Source organism: Bactrocera tryoni, chromosome 2 (genome assembly GCF_016617805.1).
Source record: "Bactrocera tryoni isolate S06 chromosome 2, CSIRO_BtryS06_freeze2, whole genome shotgun sequence".
NCBI lineage: Eukaryota > Metazoa > Arthropoda > Insecta > Diptera > Tephritidae > Bactrocera > Bactrocera tryoni.
The window spans coordinates 1-18,764 of record NC_052500.1 but is presented as its reverse complement, the minus strand read 5'-3'; the positions used below and the strand labels follow the sequence as shown (position 1 = coordinate 18,764).

Here is an 18,764-nt window from a genome sequence, read left to right as displayed (position 1 = left end):
ACTGTAATATAATAATACACACTCTCAAAGCAGTTATCTGGGAAATACAAAAAAAAAAATATTTTTATGCGTAGTGCTAAAAAATAAATTTATAAGTTTTATTAAAATATTTTTCGCAAAATCTATAGGAATGCTCATCAGCAATTCATAATGTTTTTCTAAACTTGCAAATGGTTTTTTATATAACGGGTGTTAAAAATCTTAATATTTGTATTGCAAGATATTCTTGCCCATCAAATCAAAGTATGGTTTAGTTCTTCTAAGGTATTGTTAGCAAATTAAAATCTTCCACTCAGAGTTTTTTGTGAATAATCATCACTGTTCAATACATGGTACATTGCAAATCTGAAACATTAATAGTAACATAAAGTTATGTACATATAAGTGAGTTTGAAAAGGTAAAATCTTGCAACGCACTGTAGCGATGGAAGAGGGAGATATATTAAACTCGATGGACTTGGAGCTATCGTTAGAAAATTTCGATGAAAATTAACTTACCAAAAACAAAACAGGTTGGTAGATAATTATTATCTCGAGAACTATCATTCACCGCTTATTTCGAACTTCCTGACTATCGCAACGTTTTTCAATAAGAATTTTTAAAATCCACGGATTTTGCCTAGAAGTTGCTTTCAAACTCTTGGTTTTCAGACATCGGCAGTGCAACATTTAAAGTGAGACACATTTTATAAGAAAACTTTACTTTCTGTCATTAATGAATTGAATAGTGCACTTTAAAACAAGCTTTTCGCTTACAAGGTTAACGAGCGATTTAATTTTATTGGTCAGCTAATACAAATAAAATCAGATGATTTCGAAATTTCTTGTGAAAATAAACCCAAAGACGTAAAAGCGTCCTTAGAGAATCTATCCACTCAAATCTTTATACACAAGCGAAAACGACTCAAAATGCATTTTTTGAGTGATAAACGAATACGAATACGTTGTAAATAACCCAAAAATCATCAAAAACAAAAAGAAAATTCCTGAGAAAAAGAAAAAACAACTGATTTTGACATTATGGATACAAACAGAAAACGTATTTTTTTAATTGATAACTCCAATACCAAAAAAAGTTATTTTGATAATTGTGTGTTGTTTAAAAATATATTTTCATGACATTATGAATTAAAACAATCTGTTGGGTACTGGGCTTATAAAAAAATAACCAATTTAATCTTAAACTAAGATTTCAAAAGCCTATTTAATTTTTGTCGCGTGGTAAATTTATTGTTATTATTTTGAAAACTTTAAATCGACAAAGCTTTTTAATGACAAGGTCAGTAACGAGAAGATATCTGTGAAAATGATAAAGAACATCAACAGCCAATCTAATCCAAACTCAATTACAGAGATGAGTCATTGTAGAACGAAGAAAGAAAGAAGTTAACTAAAAAATGTATTTATCATCGCTAACACGCATATCTAACTCTTTGACTATTTTAATATATGTATAGCAGCTCACCCATAATCGACAATGTGCAGTTCTTATTAAAGTGAACTGTAGCAAACTGTACAGAGCTTCGGTCATTTCGTATTGAAAATTAAAGAAACAGTGTAGTATGATAAAATGTACATATTAGTATTATATTTTTGATAAAAAAAAAACGTGGGATCATCAAAAAATCCTAAATGCAAATGTCTATTCTTCACAGTCGTAATAAAAAATGATAATACAGTTACAAAAAAAAAAAATGTATTAAAACACAATTACATACTCTACTTATTACTTATAAATAATTGATTGGAGTTCTATAAAATTTACAAAAATACGTCACTTTAAGAAACAATTTTAAGTTTTTAATTTATTTGTATTTTTCAAAAATTTCTTTGGCCAATCTTCAATCTACTATATTCTCTTTCAACGAAATTTAGTTATGATTGATGACCATTTAATTGATATATAAGTTAATATTTTTGTAGGCAGAAATAAAAATTGCTGGTGATGTTATTTTAGCTTATGAAGTGGGGACATAAAGTGTGGATTAAAATTGATCCATATATGTTTGAACAGCTTTCATTAGCATACGCACGTTGCTGCATTGTTGATTTTTAGGATTGTTTACCAAAAATATTTGGCAATTACGGAATAATTCTTGCAATACTTTTGGTGCATGTTCACGCGTAATTGAATCCATTGGATTAATAGCGAGTAAAGCATCAGCTAAATAACTGAAAGAATAATATGACTATTATTTTTTTAGAAGGTTATGAAAGTTTTTACGACTCACTTTTGCTTTAATTCATTGTGATTACTCATGTCGGCCGATATCTGTTGAATAAGCGATAATAAAACTTTCTGTTCCAAACAGCAATCTGGTGTAAAGACTGCGGTATGGTCAGCGTTTTTGAGGGTGTATTCTACTAAGTTCAAATCATTTGCAAGCAGGGCTTGATGAAATGCTTTATTAAATTGTCCTTGATGGAGCAATAGTTTTATAGTGTCTTTCGCATCATACATCGGAGCTGGTGTATTAGTTTGAGAACGTATCGCAGTTGTTTGATTTTCAAAACATCTCCTTATCTATATACAGTAAACAATTGTTATTATATACATGCACATATATATATGTGTGCGCATATGTCAATGAATTAAAAGAATTACCTCAGAACGAATAGTTTCATGTATTTGTCGGGACAAAATTATTTCTAGTCCTTTCACATCCTTTCTTGTCTCAAGCATGGCTTCCGTCACAGTATTGCGATGCTTGAGTAATATGGAATCCAAGTGCTGACGAAAGCCCGAAAATTTATTAAGCACCTCTTCTGTAGAGTCTTGCATAGGTTGCAAATGTTGCAGATAGTTATCAAACTGTTCCATAACTGTTAAAAATTGCATTACATTCCTAATTTAATTTGAAAATATTTGCTACATACATTCTTTTATTCCAACACAAAAGGCATCGTGCAGTTGCTTGAACATGTGTTGAGATGACTTTTCATAAGCAGGTATTAACGAACTGGACATAGACTCAATAAATGCAGCTTCTAAACTTCCCTGTATACCCACCAAAACGGATTTACCAATAGTATCAATTATGTTCTAAAAAAATATAATTTAATATGTTTGCTAATCTCATAAATTTCTTTATCATTATTACTTTGCTTTTACAAATTTGCGAAATATTTTCATTCAGCATTAAATCAAATGTGTTTAGCTTCTGACTGACATCTATTTGTAATTGTTGTTGCACATGATCAATTTTTGCAGATAACATCGGTACCAACTGACGCTGAATTTCAATATTAATAACTTTTGATACAACTTCGCCAAAGTGTGTCAAAATATATTGATTCATAATCTGAATAAAACTGTCACGTAACTCTCTATTTTGTTGATCTCTGTTGATTAAAATCATGTTGAAATTAGTATTAAGTTTAAGAGTCAAACATAATAATTAACAAACCGTCCGGCCATAAAAGCAGATAGCTTTTTTTTGTGTTCATTTTCATAACGCTTTAGATATTGTTCCATTAGTTTAGATAGCTGCATTTCAAGTTTAAATGAAAATTCAGACATACTCTTTGTAGATGTCATTGGATTTGCCTTCCTCATACTACTCACTTCGGCTTGTAAATGGTTTATTTGCATTGACTGGATTTTAACAAGTTCTAATAACAAAGAAAAATAAAAATGTTTTAATCTGGAACGTTTTTATTTGATTAATAATACCAATTAACTGATTCATTTTTCCATTTAACTCCATCATGTCTGTGTTGCTTTCAATCACTTTACCTTCCGAATTGTTATTGCTACCGCTGGCAGTACTATTAAGAGTAGAGGCACCGACATTATTATTAAGTATATTTGATGAAGCATTTACTGCCTGCGAAATTAAACTAGCCGCATTTTGTAGCTCAGTTGATTGCTTTGGTGTAGCCTTATGGGTATCTGATCCTTTAGGCCAGTTCGGAATACTGGTCGTTGAATGACATTTAGGAGCAATCAATTCTACACATACCAAAATTATTTTTTGAACTTTAAATATCTTGTTAGAAATTATACCTGTCTTATCAATTTCGGTAGGCTTTGTTTGATTATCCATCTTTTCCGTACTATCAGTCTCTTCAAGCAATTCATCATCGCCACTTTCATTTTCTTGTAAAGACATTATTTCTTGGACCTCTCGGCTGGGACTAGAACCTCCACTGGCTACATTGTCAACGTTACGACCGGAATTGTGGCTGATTACTATTGAATTCGAAATCCAAGTGTTTATTACAATAATTTCAATTTGTAATTATATGTACCTTCGCCCAATTACGCTCATCTTACCACTCAATTTACTTTCAACGATACACTTCGCACTATGTAAAAAAATATTTTATGAAAGTTTAGAAATTCTTGTCTTTAGTAAATTACATGCTTTTAACCATGAATTAATTCACAAAATTATAAAATATAGAAGGAATTTTAAAATTTATCAGTACAAGTTTTATCAGAAAATACACATTTCAATATTTACTAAATAGGCTGAAGGAAGTGGTAGAATGTTCTTGAACGAAAGTTTTAATTTGTCTCATTACCTATGAACTTTTTCTGTGGATCTAAAGATTGTTTCAATTGTAATTTTTGATGTTCTTGGTCTTCGATTATTTTGTTATTTACCAAGTTCAAAATATTTATACTTTCTGCTTTTGGGGCTGGCGTTTGTCCCGCTACACCAGCTAACATTAAAATCGTATTCAACACTTCTGAACTAACACAATCAGGTTTTTTTTTATCTAAAAATTATATTCAATATATTTTTCCTCGATTCTATAGAGAAAAAATAAATAATATTAACTAATTTCAACTATCTTACCATTTAAATTAGTACTGAATGCATCCGGTGTCATAAGATTTATTTGGGTAAAACTTGTATTGCTTGATTGAGGAGACGCAGAACAAGACCTATTATAAGTTACGTCGTTCGTTATTGAAGAAGTTGCTGCTCCAGCAGCAACTGAAGAAGGCGTAGCTGTTTGAATATTTATTTGATTAGCAACGTTAGTTGATGGAACTGCAGCAATACCGAGTATTGATTCCAAAGAACTGGTCTCGTTATAATTTTTATGTTTTACAACCTCTTCATCTACTTGTTCAGTTTTTATAAGAGTGTGTTGTATATTATTCGAATTCGTACTATTTGTATAGCCGATTGCACCAACTTTCACACCACCAGCACTATTAATGCAACTTCTTACACTATCTAAGAGTGACGAATCTTGGGAAGCGCTTACTCCATCACTATCATCGGATAAAGTGCTCCGCACTTCTGTATTTTCAGTAACAGATGGCTGATATAATATACGACATTCCTGCATGCTCTTCGATTGTACGATAAACATTCGCACTACTACACAATATGTAGAATTAGTTTCTTCATCGTAGTCATCAAATTCCTCGCACATATAGTTATCATTTCCACATTTATACCGTCTTACAGCCGCGTCGACTATTGAAAATGATAGAATTCCAGAACTCAGTGGAAACTCAGATATGCTCTTTATATATACAAGATGACGTAAATTTTTCGACTGAGATTTGGAACTACCAACACTACTACTGCTACTAATGCTGATATTTGCCAAATTATTGTTACTCTCACTATCAGATCCTTTAGCTAATGAAATATTACTGTTATTTACAATTTGCATGATGTAACAAGTACGTGTGTCTAGACTCGAAATAACCAAATATGAAGATGTTCGATCAATCTCGGCAATAAAACGTGGTAATTTTGTTTCTTCAGATGCTGTGGTAAAGTTAAGTGATTGTAGACACTCCCAAGTACTGCAATCCCACACCTTAAATTCCGTATTATTAGCAGCACCTGTGATAGCATATTTCCAATAAGTTCTGCAAAAGTTTAAATACAGTTGTCAATACCTTATTGTGAAAATTGTTGCAATAACCTACCCGTTAAATCGAATAAAGATTAAAGCAAGTTAATACAAAATTAATAATTAACAACAATGACAAATGGTCAATGAAAATATAACTCAGTAATAAGAAACGAAATACCCAATTTTTGTAAAGATGAACATTTTGTAAATAACCCTCATGGTCATAACGATTATCTAATTATTTCATCATGTCCTAAATTCATATTTATGTTTACTCTTATACAAATAAAACATATTTATAATCAGCCTGCGTTTGCACCTTAAATGTAAAATTTTAATTATTTACGACATCACATTAGAAAACTCAAACAAATAACAAAATTTCTCCACTATTTAATGGATGTTATTATACATATGTATTTCCTCTTCAATCACTCTATCTATTAAAAAAATCGTATTGAAATCCGTTACGTAGTTTTAAAGATTTAAGCATACATAGGGACATAGGATATTTTAAATTCATGGCAATCTAGGTTTTGTAAAGTATAGTTTTAAAAAGTAAATTAAGTTTTAGTAAATAATATAATACTAAAAATATAAACAAAACGGTTGTTATGCACATATAATACATCTTCTAGTTTCAGCAATGTTATCAAATATAAATACCTCAATACTTACTCGGAAACATTCCTAGTTAAATTGTCCAAGAAAAAGAAAGAGGAAATAGGTTTCCCATTATGAGGATTCCATTGATGTAAACAACGAGGCTCCTTGTCGTGCATATAAACTTGATAGAAACGGATGACACCATCAATACTGGCAACGCCTAAAGTTGATCCATCAGGAGAAAGGGCTACCCAACTTACGGTACTCAATTCATCGTAGACTTTAAGATAACCCATAGAAATATCATTTGGATGTATAACGCCCATCTGTATTATTTTTAAATGAAAATATCTATAAATATATGTTTTATTTACTTTAATATATAAAACTCTTACTCCATATTCTGTTATTAGAACATTTATATTAAAACATTGTAACGTCGAACCTCTCGCCCACACAATTAATTGACTATCTTCATCATCTTCACCGGGAACATCAATAAAAGGACACCATGATATTTTGTCAAATTTTGGAGTATAATTTGCCAATGGATCCTCTATTTTGACAACCAAACTGCATTGTAAATTGTCATCGACAAGGTCTATTTTATGTATATATAGGGCATTCATATCAATTGAAGCTAGTATGCGTTCTCTTTCTATATGTGCGAATTGTAAATCAAGGACTTCACCGGACATTCCCTTGATGAGAGCTCGCAATACCGTCTGAGCTTTTACAACACGAACCATACCCTCCACACGCGATACTTTGTTATTAACTAAATATTTTTTGTATATAAAATATAAATTATATAGTTTATAAATATATACATATATTAAGTATTTGAAATATGAATACCGTTTATGACATAGGCAATATGTTTTCCGTCCATATGTACCGCTATTAAATGACCAGGATAGTTCTTCAATTCCCACTTGTAATCCACAATGTTCTTTAGTTTGACCTTTGAAGAACCATGGTCATGATTGCCAGGATTGACCACAATATTTACATTTCTTGTTGCGATTTCGTAGCTACATTGAATATCATCCGCTTTAAAATTGCTTTAGGATTGTAAAAAAATATCATTAAATTTGTTTTTGTTGATGTTTCTGAATTAATTACATGATGCTACAATTGGAAACTGCATCGCTTGGTATTTCCTCTGACGTAGTATTGACAGCTTTTTCCCCCATATATTTGGTACTCATTTTAATTCCCTTGGCCCGACTTATTGAAGGAAGGTATGAATTTGAATAACCACGCCCCCGAAATCGTTGTAAAGAATTTTTTAAAAGCGCAATTATTGTGATCACCGATATTAACATTTACATATAAAAGCGGTGAATTATAAATAACACTAGTTGTGATTTTTTTTAATACATATAAAAATTATGTCTACAGCTTAATATCAGCATGAGATTACCGAAAGTTTCATAGACAATGGAGTGGACGAAAAGATTTTTATCAAGGATTCATGTTTTATCCACTTTTCGTTTTTACTTTAAATTTCTTAAGTTAATACTATCTTTTCAATTACAAAACAAGAATTACAAAGCAGATTGCATATACTTTTGAGGCCGTAATCACTATCGAAGTAGATGTTCACAAAAGAAATTTTACCAACGCTAATGGTAATGCCGACAGTTGGGAAAAAAATTATGAACTATCATAAAAGAAAACGTCAAAAGTAGAATGCAGAGTTGCACTTCATACAGTGAGAAAAAATGTTTTATGTTCTCTGCTTCATATTCATTTTTTTCTGGTTTACGCTTATTCTACAACACGTCTGGTTAACAGTTAACAGTATGTAACAAATTTTATTTTAATATAATATAAAAATGATGAAGCTTCGTGAAATACAAAATTTAAAAATACTGATATTTTTACCTACTATCTCAATGGGCTAAAACAGTCACATTAGTTTTCATATACAGATATCTAAATATAGTAGTTGTCGTCAGAAGTGTTGTCCCGGTTTAGTAACTGTAATGGAGTAAACATGTATTAGTAACACAAAGACTAAAAACAAAAAAATTAACGAAAAAACTACTTTCGAAGGGTAAATTCGAGGAATTGCTGTCCTTTTGCACAACTTACACAATCAACTGAGAAAATTTGGTATATTTTATCCAATATAATTAATTTTATTATTTTAGAAAACAAAATTTTTCTCTTAATTTTAATAAATGATCCATGACCTTTATTGATTTACATATGTATTACTAATAACATATTAAATTTATGATCTGACTTAAATTGCAATTTTTTTATAATTAAAGGTTATAATCGTGTATAAACCTTTCTAATCAATCACATATATCCAACTGTAAAACAGCTAAATGGCTTTTATATATAGTTCAATTAGTTTAATTACTAAAGTTTAATATGTAATATAAATATTTTATAATTAATATTTTAATGCATTTCCTTCATGGTATAAGAATGATCTATTTTGAATTCGGAATGAATAAGTATACTTTTTTGTTATTGTATTAGTTAATTTACTTAGTAAATTATATAACAATTTTAATATATATAAATAGCATGTCTATCGTGCTTATTCCTTATACCTACATAACTGACAAAACTAAAAGTGAATAGCAATATATATACATATATGTACATATATACATATGTATATACATACACACACACACACACATATATATATATATTCTTGGATACATATATTTACATATCATCATTTAAAAAAAAACAACGTATTATCAAAAAAAAAGAAAAATAGTTTTTTATTGATTATGCTTAACCACATCAATTTAAAATTTTTTCGGTATATTTTAAGCATCAGTTATCAGATTATAATCCATTTATAAATAAAATTAAGTTTTTGTTTCAATATGTGTAGTTTCTATTTACCATCGCTTCTTCGTTCTCCTGTTAACTAATGAAAGTTATACTATGTTATTCCACATTTTAAGTGACGAAATAAAGGTTGGGAGAACCTATTTTTTTAAATACAGTAAACTGAAGCTCCAGCCATCATATGCTAGTTATGACAAACCATTTCTTATTATAATTTTCCACTCTGTATATAAATTTACTAAAATATTCGAAAAAATACTGTAAACTTAACTGAATATCTCTTAGTCCCGTTTTTATATAACATATAGCATTATTGTATGTTTTATTTTATTATTGCTGAAATTATAATTATTTTAGCATTATATTAAAATTTAAAACTTAATGAGAGGGAAATTTAAAATAAATATAACAGTAGAGTTTTCATACTTTCTAATGAGCTTAAACATTTGAATGTATTCCAGAGTTGCCGGACGCACCAGAAAGATTAGCAGATACTGGCTCAGAAGTGGATGAATTTGTTAGTGTTCCTATTTGTGTTTGCTGATGATTGCAGTTTCGTATTGAAAACTCGGTAAGTGCAAACGCTTCCATTTTAACTCGCAGTTCTTCTTTCCGGGCCTGTACCGAGAGTAATTCATCACTTAAATCGTTGCACAAACGCAACAAGATATTATTTTGCTCGCGAAGGTGCCTCAACACATCACCCATACTGTTATCCTGCCTAAATGACACATGTTTTAAAGTCTCGCTAATAGCATTGATACGTTTTTCATACATGTCTGCATTTGGTAATGAGTTAACTAATTGTAAATGCTGTGTTGTTACGGCATTACCGATTGCTCCAAATGATTTAGACATTGGAGGGAGCGGTTGACTTTGTTGTATTCTATTATTCAGTTGTATTCCGGGTATAGGTGATTGTGAACTCTTTGGTGTATTTGGTTTTCTATACACTTCAAACGCTGAAACCCTTTGATTAGACTGTTGCAAAGAAACACGTGTTGGGGGCATTGCAACCACTGCAATAGTGGATAGTGATGATAATGTTTGCTGCGATTGCGGTAAACAATACTGTTGTTGATCAGAGTCTGCATCTTTCTATAAAAATATATCATTTATTTAAAATAAAATATTATTTTGAAAAACCAATTTTTCGTACCAAATCATTGTTATAAAATTGTGTGAAATCAGCAAAACCAGTAGAGGTCTGTAGATCAAAACTTGCCTGTGCTGTAATCTAAAATAAAATTAATATGACAATGAAACTTGAGACTATTATAAATCTAAACGTATACAGTTAGCAAGTTTAATTAATAGTGCGGCTAGTTTACCTCTGTCTGTTGATAACCCGATGTAGAAATTTTAAATTTGTTTAAATCCAAACTACTACTCCGACCATGCCGATGGGGACGCGGCGGTGGTAATGGAGGAGGATCCTTTTTATTTTGTAATAATTGTTGCTTTTGGCCGCTATTGACTATTTCGATATCATCTCCGTTACCAGCGGAGATCCCAGAGTTACTGCTTATACATGGCTCTCTTTGTGGAGGTGGAGGTAAGGCTCCAATATTTTTTGTTAATAATTTTTTTGCTTGAGGACGCTGTATAGCTCTTAAATCATTAGCTTGGAGAGACTCCCTATTATGTATTACAATATTTCCTGGATTACTGTTGTTGGAATTTGATGGAATTGTAGTTGTAGAAGCAGATGACATTTGTTTAGGACTTGTGGTTTTATTATATGGCAATTCGTGGACGTCCTGATTAACAGTTTCAGTGGCACCTATTGCATTTCCAGAAAGTGTACCTGCTAAATACCATATTTCAGAATTGATCATTTTAATGAAATTAATTTTTAATATTAAAGTAAAAAAAATATTCTACCAACTGGGGTGACCCGTAAAGGTACAGGATGCAATATTTGTGGGTCTGACACCACAGCTTGTGCAGTTCGCTGCATATCAAAATTTACTGGTTTGGGACCAGGACTGGATACATTTGATGTTGGAGATTCCGTAAACTTAGTCCATTGAGATGGTGGTATATCCTTATTTATATATAATAATGTAAATAAATTGTTAATAACTTAATCCTTTATTATTATATACCGTGGGAGCCCATAAATTTCGATCTTTTGTTTTATCTAAACCTGATTCAACTGTCAAGTTAGGGGGTGTGGTGTTTGACTCAACAATTGGGGAATTAGATATACTGCGATTCTTTACTGGAGGTGCTAACGATGGAGGTGTTAATGATGGCTGATTCCCTTGTCTGGATCCATTACTCGCCTATTAATTTATATAATATAATATTTTATGAAAGCATGGTCTTGTTCTTACTTGTGATGATGTTGACAAAGTGCTAATATCCATTCCATTTTTATCGCTAATTATCCGTTTCACAGTACTTGCTTGTGCTGCAATTACCGTATTATCAGTTTTGTCCTCTTCCTCATCATCATTTAAATGTAACAGGTCAGCTTCAGGTGGTTCCAGTGTTAATTTAGCACTAAGCCGTGAGCCAAATTGCAGTATAGTTGGGTGTAAACACGATGGTAGTATGGCTGGCAAGGGTATGTTATTACGTCTCAATACAACTAAATGCATAGCGGCAATAAATTCAGCCAAACTCAAAGCGCCGTCACGTGATACGTCGCATAACTGCCAAATATGTTTCAATTCTTCAACTGGTATCCTTGATTTTTCGAAAAAAACTCTGCAAATATTTCTTCCAAAACATATTATCTTCACTTTTAAACTTTGAAATAATTTTACCTCGCTACCTGGCCGGAAATAAAACCCTTATTGTCATGTTGTACTGATTTAAATTGTTTATAGTAATAATCGCGTTGCTCTGGTGTTATTTGGTATACGCTTTCTAAATCATTTTCATCCTCACTACTATGACGATCTGAAGATTCTTCTTCTGTACCTAGTAGCTGCCGATGTTCATCTCCCAACAAACCTTGCCATAATGTTTCTTTTGCCCATTGACGATCTGTCACACTATTTGTTGGAGTGGGACTATCACTGTTTGTACTCCATGCTTCTGGTGAACCCCTGAGACGAAGCTACCGTTCGAAAAAAAATGTTAAGTTGTAAAAATATTATTTATTTTAAAACTAATCACGGGATTTTCAATGTACAACATTTAATACATTTTACGGGAAATCATTCATAAATTCTTCTTCACCGTACTTATACGATAATATTTTCGAAAATCAATGTGCAACTATATAAATCTTTAATTCTCATTTAGAATGTTGTTTAGTCTTTTGCGTATACGCAACATGATTCTTTTTTACAAATGTATATGATATTACTTACAGTTTCATGGCCACTGCTTCCACTCTCATCTGCCCGATTGGCGCTAATCCCCTCATTCGACTCATTATGATCAATTTCAGAATCAGTGCTTGCCACATCTCTGTTTGCTATAGTTTTCTGTAAAGTATTACTTCCACAGGATTCAACCATCCAGTCTTTTTGTTTTTGAGGCAATGAATTTTTTCGCTCAGAGACTGGAGGCGGTGGAATTAAGTTTGACTCATTTGTACACTGGTGTATTCTTGAGCCACTTGCAATAAAATCGGTATCAATATTACTTGGCGAATCTTTCCAGCTGAAACGTGGCAACGGCAAATGAAGAGTTGAAGTTATGATCTCTTGCCTCAGTTGTAATCCTGCTTGAAATGCAGCAATAAGTTTTAAACACGAATAAAATTGTGCTCGAGAGATATGTATAGCTGATGAAGGTATACCGACGAGTGCAGTTATCTAATTTAAAAAAGGATTTTTTTTATTTTCAGCAAATAGAAATTAAGAAGGAAAGTATTTTATTAATTTTAAATACCTCTAAAATTTTATCATTTTGCAAATTCGCTGAACGATACAGTTCCATAGCCTTTAGTATTGATATTTTACCAACTTTTTCCACGTCACAACAAAGAAACAAATCGCTAAAGTAGCGCGATTCAGTTTCATTAAGGTGAACTTCCATTATTCAATTATCACCTTATTACTTGTTGCAGTTAGTGTAGGAACACTCCAAACAAAATTTTTAACTATTTTAATTATTTAACTCTTTTTAACTTATCAAATATGTTACCACTCTCGCCTACGTCACAATAATTTATCAAAATATCCTTTCTTATAGTTCACCTCCCTACTATACTGTTACTTTAAAGGCGTAAATCGTACTTAATACTTGTAAAATAAAAGGTTTTTAGATTTTTTAATTTGAGAACAAAGCGAATAGTTTAAAATAACCAATTGTTTTCGTCGTTGGAATTGTGCAAATTATAAATCTTTTTTCTTGTTATATTTTCACAGGATGAACTGTCAATTAATGACACTTTTAAAAGCAATGAACTTTTTATTACGTTCGTGTTGCCAGATAATGCAAGAGATATTTTTTTACATTCACTATCTATTTACTTATGCATATTAACAAAACAAACTATTAGTAAAAAAATATTTAAGAATTTATAAGAAAATATCCATTTAATATATAAAAGTTTCAACCAGCTATGGCCGTTGCATGACCATTAGATATTGTAAGGATAGGATAGAAAAAAAGCAATGGTTAAATCGGGCGCCGTCGGTTAAAGCGCCCATACATGAGCACACAAGTGCGTTCGATCGATATGTGTGCGCTTGCGGTATATCGTGTATGGGCTTGTTCGCGTACCGATCCATGTTCGCGAAAATGTTTGATTTTTTACGATCGGTGCGCGAACATGTTTATGGTGTATGGCGTTGTCGGCGCACAAAATCTCATTTCTCTCGTGTCGCCGAACAGTGAAGATCGCGGACAATGGCAAGTGTTAATGGGAGAGCCTGCTTTCGAGGCTTCAAAAAATCGATTTTTTTGAGGATTTTTTTGGGAGGGAAAGAAATAATTGATTCAAGCGAAATTTCTAGGCTTTATAGTTACATATATATTTAGAACATCTTTCACAAATTTTTTGGATACGAAATCTTTGATATTCTGCCTTTGGGAAGCAATTACCCGATGCATCTCGCATGTACATTTTTCGGACGGCGGGCAGGATGCATGTCGCAATTTCTATCGGAAACAAAAAATTCAAAGAGATTCATATTTTTTATTAATTTATCTTCTAGTTAAACTAAGAAAATTCCAAAAAAAAAGTGTAAAATGTAAAATTTTATTAAAAATTGAACAAATAGTGGCTTTTGATCAAAAGAAGTTTACTTTATGCTGTTTAAAAATATGTTAAAACTTGACTTTTCTTAATATTTTTTTAGTTTAAATATAAGATAATTTTATGTCAATGATAATAAACTTAGCCCTAATTCCATACGACGTTTAGTTTTTTTTTCTGCCCTGCCCGCCAATTAAGAATAATCGTAAAAATGAAAAACCGAGAAATCACGCCTCAAAGTTTTCGCTTTTTGCCTATAAATAGATAAAAATGCTACATTAGAAATAAAATCCAAGAAATGTTCCGCTTGCCTGTCGCACATGTTAACTCTGTGAAGAACGAACGCAAAATGGATTTGTGTGTCGTGTATGGGCAAACGAATTCACACCGATCGAAAGCACTTGTGTGCTCGTGTATGGGCACTATTAGTTTATTTAAAAGTTAGTTAATCAAATCTGTTTGTAAAGATGCAAATTTAAAAAAATGCGCATTACTTCCTTTCCATTGTACTTTCCTAAATGAACAAAATGTCTGTGAGAAAATTTTTTATAACATAAGTATCGTCAGAGAACGCAAATTTTGGAGACAATTAAAAAAATATATACAATATATATCCCAAACATATTTATGTTATATTTATTACTTAGTTTCTTTGGCCATTACTTCTTTGTTAAGATTTTAAACAAAATATTGTTTTTTGTTAAAAGTCAAAGTAACGTTAGTATATAAAAGGTGAATTCCTACGGCGAGAGATGAAGTTTCCATCACAGTATATACAGTAAAAAATCTTTTCGTGGTAGCTTTCTGAGGGGTGAATAGCGGCCATTTATTTATTAAATAAGAAAAACTATAAATATTCCTAACATCCAACGATATCAAATACAATTAGCGGCGATGAACCAATGTTTTTCTCGGAAAACGAACAACTATTTGTTAGCGGTGCAATATCACTTAAAAACCCTTTATGGTTAGAAATAATATAAATTGCTTACAATCAACACAGCAAGCGAAGATTGTAAGTGTAAGTGTTTTTGCTTTAGCCCTTGTTGAAGTATAAATCGGCATACTTACCGGAAATAGTCATCTTCCTCGTGTGGATATCTTGGAAGATTCAGGTGAAAGTCTGAAACCAAATGGACAAATTGAAGGAGCATTTATGATGGGTCTCGGCTATTAGACGTCTGGGGAACTGAAGACGAACCGAACATGGAATTATAAACCACCCGGAGCTAAAGTCATACCGATAGATTTTCGCATTGATATGTTTAGCGAATTGAATGAATTGTTTAGTTTAGAAACTTACTTAGAGAATTATGCAGCATACAAATATGTACATATGTATGTACGTACATTTATAATCTTCTTATACATATATAAAAATGAAACGCCTTTTTTGTATGTCCGCGCATTACGCCCGAACCACAGCACTGAAAGACGTGAAAATTTGCACGGGTCTTGGAGAAGGTCCTAACGCCGGCCTTTTTTGCAAAATCACCCTCAATTTCGCAATTTATATCTATCGGGGCGGACATAGGCTACTTTCTATCGTTTTATGTTAAAAGTCACAACAATTCTTAAATAAAAAAATTATATTTCAAAGCATAAGGATGTTTTCAACATTCATGTAAGAACCATTTGAAGATTTTTTTTTCAAAAATTCAAAATAAAATCACAGTTATTGACAGGGTACAGTGGTTTTTGTTTACATTTTTGTACTCTTCCAACTTGCAGGAGACAAAGCCAGGGAGGTCCCTTATGATGAAAAACGTTAACCAGAGGATCGGAATCCAAGGAATTTTATATATACATACATGTATAATACAACTCATACACTGACCGACATATTCGAGGTATTAAGGTTTGTTAGAAAAAGAAAAATCTTTATACTTGTATAGTAAGCTGTATATGGGAGTTGTGGTAGTATCGACCCAACTTTATTTATTAACTTCATGCCACATATCAAAAATAAGTTCTCTGGATTTCATTAAAGTACCGTACTTAAGTACAATCACCAATCATATTGTGTTAAGTCAGCCGGATGTTCGAAAATCCTTACAATAGTTATATGGGCTCTAGGTCAAGTTTTCGCCCAATTGTATCTATTTTAGGCACAAATGACATTTTCGCTGAAAAGTTAAATATAGATACTGGGGTCCACATATTCGGTACCTAGGGGTTTTGGTTGCATTTGGGCAATTTTTGGTCACAACGTGGCATATTTTAAAAAAATTATTAGTGCAAATCCCGAATATCCCGTTGTATCAATTTCTTCCTGATTTGTGCACTGGAGTTAATTTTTACATTAAGTAAAAATGAGCCAAAAGAATATATTTTAAGCTGCACCGAAATGTGTACTCTTTATTTATACTTTTAAGACTAACTTATTACATGGTGCTTACTTCTATTTATACTAACTAGTATGTTTACTTATTACTAGTTGATAGTTTGATAAGATACAGGTATATTATTTGTTTATGTTTGTTTACATATACATACATATATGCTGATAATCACCCTCCTACTGCTTTTTTCCACTACGCCCGGAACACATATAGCGCGACAGACTGCAAGCGACATCTGTCAAATATTAAATTACACATGTTCTTAAGGACGGAGTTATTGAGGCAGCTGCACAACTAGATATCTGCGTCCATAAGAACGTGTGTATTTTAATAAATATTGGAAAAAAGCAGTAGGAGGGTGATTATCAGCACCCAGTAGGCAATGCAATTTGATACCCGTTTCATTTCATAACCAGTTCAGAGATTCATTCAAATTTCCTAAAATATTTCCAAACAAAATGTTTTTAATCTATTTTATTTTGATTATTGCAGTTATTGCCGCTCTTCTTAATTAGTATGGACATGTACGACTATATTATTCGTAGCTGAGACATCTACAGCTTTAGGTTTACCTCGTTTTTAATTGTGGAGAAATTAAAGGTAAGCAAATATATTTAGTATTATTCATATCTATACCCAAATTACTTATTTATATACATACATGTATATGTATATTATATATAGTTACATATTATCATGTTTAAACCTAGTTACCTTAGGATAAGACATTACAATACAGTAGGTTTAATACACTTATGCACATATTTATAAATAAAAAACTTATTTATATCAGTTAACAAAATATGATATCAAATTTATTAATTTGAGAACTGCTAAGTGGCTCGCTTTAGCCACTATTTTATTATTATACTGTACTTAATAAGCATATTTTTGCGACAACCGTTGATTTCATAAAACCTACATCGTCATACCTCCACTGGGACAAAAAACAAAACCTTTGAAACCTTCATTGCACATTAAGATAGACAACTATGTACATATGTATGTGAACCTCACCCTTGTAATGTCTTGTCCTTTACACAATAGATAACGTAAAGTTTTCTTTTAACTTTTGAGAAATCTTAAGAAATTAAGAAATGTAAAACCAAAACCGGAGAACGTTTATCATTTACATATAAGTGTTAACCTTTTCATAACATCTTATTTGCAAGTTAATATTTGGTTTCTAGCTTTTTATGATTAATGATTTAAGCTGTTTCAAAGATATAAAAAAGCAAACTTATTAAGAAGAGAATGGCAACCAACCATTTTGAAACTACTGTGTTCTCAAACATATGATTTCCAAACTGCCCTTAGCGTGAAGTGGCTTTTCATTTAAAAGTGACGAACTGGAAATACTTCTCAACCGTTTCCTATCATACTGCGTATAAAAGTTGCGCACATAATCCAACTAAAAAGTACATTGAAAGCTTTCAAACTAGTATAATTAGGATTATAGAGTAGGTAGAACAGGCAGAGGGGGCGAAATATAAGTGAATTCGTTTTGGAATAAAATTGTAAACCGTAAATTTAAGAATCGTAAAAAAAATGATAATGAGTGTGGCAAAAATAAAAATGTGGTAATGAATAGAGAGAAAATAACAATAACACATTTGGACGGGTGGGTTAAGGGGACAAAATATATATATACATATATGCCATATGGATTTAAATACCCACGCCTTAAAGCGAAGGCACACAGCAGAACGCTAAACAAAGTACTACATTTAGCCCCTAGAGCGTTTTGAAGGTTAGAAAAAAAATGTAATTTTTCTCAAATTGGAACATTTTTTTGTGAACGCCTTAAAGCGAAGGCACACAGCAGAACGCTAAACAAAGTACTACATTTAGCCCCTAGAGCGTTTTGAAGGTTAGAAAAAAAAATGTAATTTTTCTCAAATTGGAACATTTTTTTGTGAACCTTATCGCCAATACTATACTATATACATTTAAATACCCACGGCTTAGAAGCGAAGGCACACAGCAGAGCGCTAAAG

The 18,764-nt window shown here is 31.6% G+C and overlaps 2 protein-coding genes across 5 annotated transcripts; both read right to left on the bottom strand.

Moving 5' to 3' along the window:
• Positions 1–1,203: 1,203 nt before the first annotated feature.
• On the bottom strand, positions 1,204–8,076 carry LOC120767968 (enhancer of mRNA-decapping protein 4 homolog). Of its 3 annotated transcripts, XM_040094375.1 has the most exons (15): positions 7,862–8,074; positions 7,561–7,724; positions 7,294–7,499; positions 6,831–7,213; positions 6,508–6,761; positions 4,806–5,842; positions 4,528–4,725; positions 4,007–4,192; positions 3,674–3,952; positions 3,408–3,612; positions 3,102–3,342; positions 2,878–3,043; positions 2,606–2,823; positions 2,232–2,524; positions 1,986–2,172 (listed from the first exon to the last, which is right to left on the bottom strand). In XM_040094375.1, the coding sequence occupies exons 1-15, from the start codon at positions 7,871–7,873 to the stop codon at positions 1,986–1,988; spliced, it is 4,029 nt and encodes a 1,342-aa protein (XP_039950309.1). In that variant the 5' UTR covers positions 7,874–8,074. The 3 variants fall into 3 exon arrangements, with proteins under 3 accessions (XP_039950308.1, XP_039950309.1, XP_039950310.1); XM_040094374.1 differs by lacking the exon at positions 7,862–8,074 and having other exon boundaries at positions 1,204–2,172; positions 7,561–7,763; XM_040094376.1 differs by lacking the exons at positions 1,986–2,172; positions 2,232–2,524 and having other exon boundaries at positions 2,724–2,812; positions 7,561–8,076.
• A 1,193-nt stretch (positions 8,077–9,269) lies between these two features.
• On the bottom strand, positions 9,270–13,576 carry LOC120768343 (ralBP1-associated Eps domain-containing protein 1). Of its 2 annotated transcripts, none has more exons than XM_040094996.1 (9): positions 13,114–13,576; positions 12,588–13,037; positions 12,036–12,331; positions 11,601–11,976; positions 11,370–11,549; positions 11,146–11,308; positions 10,593–11,071; positions 10,421–10,498; positions 9,270–10,359 (listed from the first exon to the last, which is right to left on the bottom strand). In XM_040094996.1, the coding sequence occupies exons 1-9, from the start codon at positions 13,258–13,260 to the stop codon at positions 9,700–9,702; spliced, it is 2,829 nt and encodes a 942-aa protein (XP_039950930.1). In that variant the 5' UTR covers positions 13,261–13,576; the 3' UTR covers positions 9,270–9,699. The 2 variants fall into 2 exon arrangements, with proteins under 2 accessions (XP_039950930.1, XP_039950931.1); XM_040094997.1 differs by having other exon boundaries at positions 10,593–11,068.
• Between the last annotated feature and the right edge of the window lie 5,188 nt (positions 13,577–18,764).

Bases quoted from the DNA above. Each gene is read 5' to 3' on its own strand.
- LOC120767968 (XM_040094374.1), bottom strand. From the start codon at position 7,763: ATGTTAATATCGGTGATCACAATAATTGCGCTTTTAAAAAATTCTTTA. The intron at 5,843-6,507 runs GTAAGTATTGAG...AAACTTTTGCAG, and splicing joins TTAACTAGGAATGTTTCCGA to AACTTATTGGAAATATGCTA. The intron at 2,173-2,231 runs GTGAGTCGTAAA...TTATTCTTTCAG, and splicing joins CACAATGAATTAAAGCAAAA to TTATTTAGCTGATGCTTTAC.
- LOC120768343 (XM_040094996.1), bottom strand. From the start codon at position 13,260: ATGGAAGTTCACCTTAATGAAACTGAATCGCGCTACTTTAGCGATTTG. The intron at 13,038-13,113 runs GTATTTAAAATT...TTTTTAAATTAG, and splicing joins AAAATGATAAAATTTTAGAG to ATAACTGCACTCGTCGGTAT. The intron at 11,309-11,369 runs GTATATAATAAT...TATATAAATAAG, and splicing joins GAAATTTATGGGCTCCCACG to GATATACCACCATCTCAATG.